We start from the raw sequence: 7,795 nt of genomic DNA on the forward strand, positions 1-7,795 counted from the left end.
AGCTATGGAGAGGAAAGACTTGGTTTCGATTCTAGTCGTAATGCGAGGTTTAAGATTTTTTTTTTTAATCGAATTGAAGTTGTGTTTAGCCATTCTCAAATCAGTAGTGAGTTTTTCTTGTCGGAAATTCGGGGATTTCAATCTGCAAAACAGACAGACTAGTCAAAGAACACACTGGCCTCATAGCTTAAGTTGCTTCGGTCGTATACTTAAAAACAACAAATATCCTTAACATCAAACAAATGTTCTCTTTTACCCCCCCCCCCATAATTACTTTAGTTTGGGACATCTCTTAGTCTTTTAAAACCCCATTAAGTCCAACCATTGAATATTATTCCAACACTAAAAGTGTTAACTCTAATGAGGCTTCTTAAAAATTCTCAACCATGTACACAAGCAGGAATTTGAGTAACAACTTCTCTCTCAAACCTTTCGTTTCTGAGATATTCTCTGTTTATTCGATTTGGTAGAGCCTCCGTAGCTCAGTTAGCATGGAAGAAGCCCTTTGGAGTCGGAAAGACCTGGATTCGATTCCCGTCAGTGACGTGAGGAACCTTTATCTGGTCTCTTTCGACTAAAGATGAGTTAGCCGGTCTTATACGGGGGTTGAGGGTTTTTCCACACGGAAACTCGGATTTTTCTTCCCTCAGAACAGGTAAACCGGTCCGTGAACACACATTGATCTACAGTCATAAAATACATACTTAATCTCTCACTAGGAAGGACCAACCACTCCTAAGGGACAGTGGAGGAACGGGGAGAAAACCCTACACGAATAAATAAAAATATTCGAATTGGTATCGGTAATTGCTCTGCTTTTATTATGAACATGCTAAGTTAGGTAGCCACCCTCAGGATAGAACCGATCTATTTAAGTGTCCTAGGTATCCTGAAAAATCTCCAGTCCTCTCTAAGAATTTCGAGTCTTTTTAACAACCAGCACTGAGAAATGACTTGTCAGCCCTTTCGTAATCCAACCTGAATTCATCATTTCATTGTGTTCTTTCTTCTTTTTCAGGTGTTGTTTTTGCTGTTTATATACATAAGCAACAAAACGAAAACCTAATTATATTATTCAAATAGGATATTAATGAGAATCCCCCCCCCAACCTTCAATAATTAATCTACAGTACAATGAGGTGAACAACCTTCCTTGTTCTGAATCACCATCTAGAAAGGAAGTGGGGGGGGGGGAGGAACGATTTCGCCAGATGACTTATGGAAGGTTTTCGCGTTAATGTCAATACAATGTTGGCATTTTATTTAGCTGTCATAGGCTGCGTTGAAGTTCTTATGAGAGAGTTTCTTTGGCAGACTGCCGCCATTAGGCAACCTTTGACCGTCTCTCCGTCTAGTGAAAAACCTGACGCTGCAAGTCGCATGGAAATAAGAAGAAGAAAAAAAAATTGATTGTTACTTGGCAAGGTAGTTCTTGTTGTCCATTGACTTGCTAATTTAATTTATTTCTTGTATTTTAGTAGATTCTTCTATCATCTTTCTTTTTTCATGTTTTTTCCCGTATATTTAAAAATTCATTTTTTTATTGTGCTTGACATATTAGCCAATGAAATGGCTTCTCTCTCTCTCTCTCTCTCTCTCTCATTCCTTTAACTTTAAAAAAATGTACTGTAGTACAAATTAAAGCGGTAGATTTTAGAATAAATTTACCAACGTTGAACTTCTGTTGGAGTTGGAGTCTGAGTCGTATGAATCTGATTTGAAGTGCGTTAAAAACGCTATAATTGACACTTTTAAAATGACATTTATGTAAAAAAAAAAACTGTTTCTACGATATTATTGTGGAAATGAAATATAGTTTTAGCTACTTCGCATCTAGACGTTAGAAAGATGATTAGATGTCTGCAATAAATCAAATGATTGTTAATCTCTCGCATATCCTCTTGTAAAAGTTATTCAATCCTCTTTCTGAACATCACAGAATTCACAAATTATCTTTCCATTATAATAAAATCAAAAAGTCCCAATAGAATTATCATTCTGATACCATTAACACCTGCATGAAGTCACATCCACAAGCAGCAAAGGTTTTAGTTAGCAGGATTTTGAGAAAAGTAAAGCCAGGGAACGAGTGTTTTATGTTCAGAACGGGATTTAGGATTAGGCTACCTTGGCGGTAGCCTGGAACTCCGGACCAGGAAGAAGCCAGACTTATAGTAATTTGATAGACGTCAACAAAAGGTCTTAGTAATACTATTTCTTTTCCACTAACATATAGAACTAATTTTAAACTATTTTCAGACGTCATTCAACTCGAATAAGTAGATCCTTAATTAGAAACAAAATCGGACTGGGAGAAAGAAATAATAATAATAAAAAAAAACCTGGTGGCAGCACCCAAAATGATTCACGTCCAGAACACTATTCGTTCTAGAAAAACAGCTTATTATTGTCTGTCTATTGAATGTACATTCTTTGCTTTTGGGAAGTTAAAAAACAAAACAAAACTGATTTTCTGTCCGTATGATACCTACTAACTCACCTTCAGGTAATTCACTGCATTCAGAAGAATCACACGTGAACGTTTGTTGGCAAGATTTACCATTTTTTCCTCATTTATTGTTAAATCATCCCTTAGGTTAACGATCCCGTGACAACAGACTTTTAATAGAATTTCGTGAAGATATATATCTGCATCCTATTTACAAGAAATGCAATAAAAATATTCCATAATTGCGATAATGCGAATGTCTGGGATGGATTTCTTTGCAAATGAAACAGACAAGATACTCAGAACTGTATATTTTGAGATCATGCGAAGATAACCAACCACATCGACTGGTATATGTTACGCGAGGAAGTTCTCCCCCCTCCCCCCACGATTCATTTTCCCTTCTCCGTGGATAAAAATCACACAAACAGATTGCTTGCTTGATTACGTTAATTTATTTCGGTAAGAAACACATGGTCTTGATTTAATCTTTTCATTTTCAAAATGCCAAAGTTGTTTAGCCCTCATTTAAAAATGGAACGATGGTTTGTTTCTTGAAAAGTTTTTAGTACTTTTCTCATAAAAGATCATTAAATGGATTGTATTTACACAACCAATTTAATGATTCCATTTTAATGGTTGTGAAAAATTAATGTACAGGGAAGTCTTTTTATTTTTTTTTTTTTTTTGTCCTTCAAACTCTTCTTGAAGAATTTAAACGACTTAAATTCATATTTTTCTAAAATGAGTTGTTACCCTTCGAATTACACACCAACTATATTCTTCTTATTCCCTTCAGATAAGCAAGAGATACTATTAGGACCTCCACCATTCTGTCCTCTCCAACCGATTCCAAAAAATTATGACTCCAATCACAAGGGTCTGCTGTATCTTCATTGAAAAGAATATTTTTACGAGCCAAGATCAAATAACCAGCCGCAGGATTCTGGACCTAAATAAAGCTGTTGGATATCGAGTAAGTCTTAGATGCCAAGTTTGCGATAAGGTCTTCGTTGTCCTTTCCATCAATACCCCTTTGTCACAGCCCTTCCCTTTCTCGCCCCCTAACTTACGTTAGTCAACAGCATGTTCGGCTACCTTAAACAGTTCCTCCCATAAACTACGCATATCAACGGTGCGACAGAATACGGTCTTGTTGTAAAGAATGAAGAATGCGAAGAATGCTGCTTTGGAACCAAAGACGCTACTAAAACTTTCTTTATAGATGTTATAAGATTTAGCGAAACCCATACTGTAATAATTACCTTATTTTTAATGGCCTATTAAATTGTTTGTTGAGGCAATTCAGACTCTGATAATCATCTATTGGATAACAATTAACAACAGTTGGATAACAATAAGCTTTAAAATCAGCATCAACATTAAGTAATATTATCTTCAAGCTTGAATGATAAAAAATATTGAATGACTTCTGCTATAGCGAAAAGATGGAGTCTATGACAACTCATGATACTTAACCCTGCGGAGATCGCGGGTGATCTGACAGATACAAACAGATTATTTAATATAAATATTCTTACACATATCCAGTGCATAGCTTGGAGGTCATGAGCAGCTGCGCATGCATATATTACGAGTGATATTCCACACTGTTTGCGGTCAGTTTTGGTTTAACACGTGTTATGTAAAGGTTTATGATATTTCATAGTACCGCGACCTCCAGTGTCAATGCAGTATTGGTTTAGTTGTTTTTTTTTCTTTGTTTCTTTGTTAAATAATTTCTAGATTGTAACTGAAAATAAATAAACCATCATGTATTTGCAGCGTTTTTTTTTAAAAAACTTTTATCGCATTTTAGCACATACTAATAATGAATGTATCTCGTAGATACACGCTACCTACCGTGCAATTTATTCGACTACCGCAGGATTAAATCAATCAAAGATATTTTCAAACCTTAAAATGTTAAAAGCCGAAGATCTTGCTCCACCTTTGCCTTTCAGTATTATACTTCAAATAAATAAAAGAGATAGCGCCATACAAAACTCTCATTCCTTTGGAATAAGAGCCCTTTTTATTCCAAAGGGCTCTTATCCCAAACAACCTGTCGAAAATGGGAAGAATGTTCCGTATGTTATCATAAAAATAGCATTATCAGAACCTTCGGTTCTTAGCACAGACACAAGTAAATGTTTGTTTACTTGGTGAAAAACACAAGTTAGTTATCCATTAAGGGAGTTGACATAATGCAAGCAATATTATTTTAATCTTCAAATTCCGTTTTTAAATCATAACTCATTCAGCTCATTATATTCTCAATAACTTTCATGTGTTCCAAGTCTTTTACTGTTCCTAGTCTGTAAACGGAACAGAGGATTCGAATTTTTAACCTCAATGTCAACTCTAATAAGATACTCGTTTTGGGTACGCATGTTTAGCGTATACTAACATTCGCCTTGCTTGTTTCGTGATGCCACTTTCAACTTCAATACTCGGACCAATAAATGGAACTTTTGAAATATTCTTTGAGTCCTCTAAGTCAAGTTTATTGTTAGATATATTTTCTCTGAAATATTCCTAAGGATACGGAGGTTGCGATATGTTCATAACTTCATGAGCATATTAATATCAAGAAATAAGAGCACATAATAAATGGTCAGATCAGGGGATGTCGAAAAAGAAGGAGGATTTGACTGGATCAAAGCCTTTTTTTTTTAAAAAAAATAGTGTCAACAGTTTATTTTAGGACAGTGAAATACCACTGAAGTTCAGGCTTTTAATTAACATAAGTTACTTTTTGTCCATCTTGGCTTATGCAGCGTTTTTAAGGACAATGTTGGCAAAAAGAAGGACAGATAGAATAAGAAATGTGAGGAAATGCTTGCGAACTTTCTTTTGAAGTGGTTTGGACATTATGTCCAAACAACTTCAATGAATACCGAGAAGGATGTATAAAATGAAAATCAAGGGAAAGTGATCAAGACGAAGACAACGGAAAAGGTGGGGGAAGACCCAGATAAGAGAAGATTTAGAAAATAAATAACCTTGAGCCGGTTGAGAGCATTGATCCTGCTGAACTGACAGTTTCTATTGGGACTGTTGCTGATAAAGAAGAAATTTACGATCAGATGAATGCGAACGCTTTTATTGTGAAGGTGAAGTTCATATTTTGGGGATTTCACATTTTGGCTAAAATGCATCCCAGTTGGAGCTTCAATTGCAAGTTTGATTCTGTCCTACGGCTGTTTAGATTAGATCCCTCTGAGAATGAAATAAAAAAGAAGAGTGGTAGGTGATATTTCCAGAATTTTAGAAAAAAAAATGTTATGGAGAATTCCGAAATTCTGTGAAATTAAAAAAAAAAAAGAAAAGAAAAAAAGAATTACTAAATATATGAAGAGCCAAAGGCTTGAAAAAAATAATTTTTCTTTCATGATGGATTTGCTTTTAGAGTTTACATTCTGCATAAAAATGGGTTTAAGATTTTGCATACCTGGAGTTATTGATCTCATCTTTTTTATTTTACATACGATAAAATTTTAAAAATGCGAATAATCCTCAATATGTTTGCATTTATTATTAAGTAAAGTTTATATATATATATATATATACATACAAAAAGAGGACCACTTCTTACTATCATTTGTTGATGCTAGAAGTAGTCAGACTTGAAAAACAATCACTGTATTTAAATTAAAGACTACTTAATAAGTTACGTGAAATACTTTTATTCAATAAGTTGAATTATTTTATGTCATTAAAAAAATTAAGTGTTGATTTTTTATTTTTTATTTTTTTTTCAAAATCTGAGATCTACTCATAAAAAGGGTTTACACACATAAAAAAATTTCATCAAGAAGGCTTCCATTCTGCAATATCTTTGACCTGATGTTCTGAAATGTCTACCAGCTCTGCAATAGAGAGAAATTCGTTGTCAGGTAGTATATTCCAACATTTATTGACTAGCAAAGCCGATATTTGCTCATACTAGATTAAAACAGTAGGAAGATGTGTCAAGCAACATCATCAACATTGCATTCTCGGCTTTTTGAGTTAAATTATTTGAACGCTGAACTATACCGTATTTCAAGTGTACCCCTCTAAATATTTTCAATTCATAAAACTTTCATTAAAAATATAATTAGTAGAGGGATGCAAACAAAGAAAAGGGGAATGAAAAACAAAAGAAGACATTGATACTGTAACTAGCATACGAGAGGAGGGGGGTGGGAAGAGTCGTTCACCCTTCTAGTAACGGCCTCCTATGTACACTGATAAAGTACTTAGTGATCCCTTGTTGTCTAGCAGACTACTTGTTACCGACTCCAGATCTTCGAAGATGGGCATTGCTTCTTGGCTCACAAGTTAAATATTTTCAACAAAAGAAGCACGCAACTAAAAGAATCAAGACTTGTTTACCAAGCTGTCGTTGTTAATTTATTGTTTTTAAAGTAGTTGAAGCATTTATCTTAATGGTGTAATAACCTTGGCTTTTTTGTTTTTTCTGAGACTCACCCGTATGTCTTTTTATAGGTCTCTAACTTAATCATGAAAACAAAAACAGCACTGTTATAATGCAAATGATTATTAATTATTGCGAGTAAGTACTTATATTGTCATTTTATCTTATGTCAATTTGTACACTGAACAAAGATTAATGCAAGCAACAATTGATGTTACCATAGCAATCACTCGATAGTTGTGTAAAAAACAACAACAATGCTCTCTTTAATATCAATTGTATTATTTTGTCACAAGACTTTTATTTTAAAATAACTGTGTTCTAACTACATTTCAAATGTAAAAATATGATAGTTTTTTTCAATTTTTCATTTAAAAATAGTCAGCACCCACCTGCACGGTCGAAATCATCATTACAAGTAACAAAATGAAATTCACTGATTCCAATAACTTCTTGTCTTCGTTTATTAAGGTTAACATGATATTACTCAAGCACAGTCTTATGAACGCGCTGTCGACAGGAACAACTAACTGAGCTACTGATACGCCGCCAAGAAGCGTTGTTTACTAGCGGTGAAACTACGGTGGTGCTGCCCCCATACGTTCGGAGCTGAAATTAAATTTGAATTGCTTTTTTTGTATTCTTAACAATATGATATTTATTGAAAATTGAACTTTTTCTTAACGTATGCATTCCTTATTTGTTTTATTTTATAGTTGCACACTCATGATGTGATTTTGGCTATGCTGAATGGAATTTCATTTCTAAAACATTTTCTATTGAAAATTCCATTGGAGTCTACAACCTGTCTTTTTGTTGAAAAGGATTTTTTACGAAAAATTAAAGCATGCATTGGCTATTTTCAATTAGGGGTCGTTTGGAGCATCTTTCGGCTGCCATCGTTGTCCTCTTTGGGAAGCTTT

The 7,795-nt window shown here is 34.3% G+C and overlaps 1 protein-coding gene across 1 annotated transcript in view; it reads right to left on the reverse strand.

The window, feature by feature from the left end:
* Window positions 1-7,391, reverse strand: part of LOC150110262 (A disintegrin and metalloproteinase with thrombospondin motifs 16-like) — a 127,808-nt gene extending 120,417 nt beyond the window's left edge. The window contains exon 1 of the mRNA XM_090398724.1: window positions 7,265-7,391. Coding sequence (XP_090254850.1) covers window positions 7,265-7,351 — 87 coding nt within the window. The 5' untranslated portion in view covers window positions 7,352-7,391. The remainder of the gene's footprint in view (window positions 1-7,264) is intronic.
* Between the last annotated feature and the right edge of the window lie 404 nt (window positions 7,392-7,795).

Source organism: Typopeltis vanoorti, chromosome 1 (assembly GCF_054136105.1).
Source record: "Typopeltis vanoorti isolate ZY-2024b chromosome 1, IOZ_Tvanoo_1.0, whole genome shotgun sequence".
Classification (NCBI taxonomy): domain Eukaryota; kingdom Metazoa; phylum Arthropoda; class Arachnida; order Uropygi; family Thelyphonidae; genus Typopeltis; species Typopeltis vanoorti.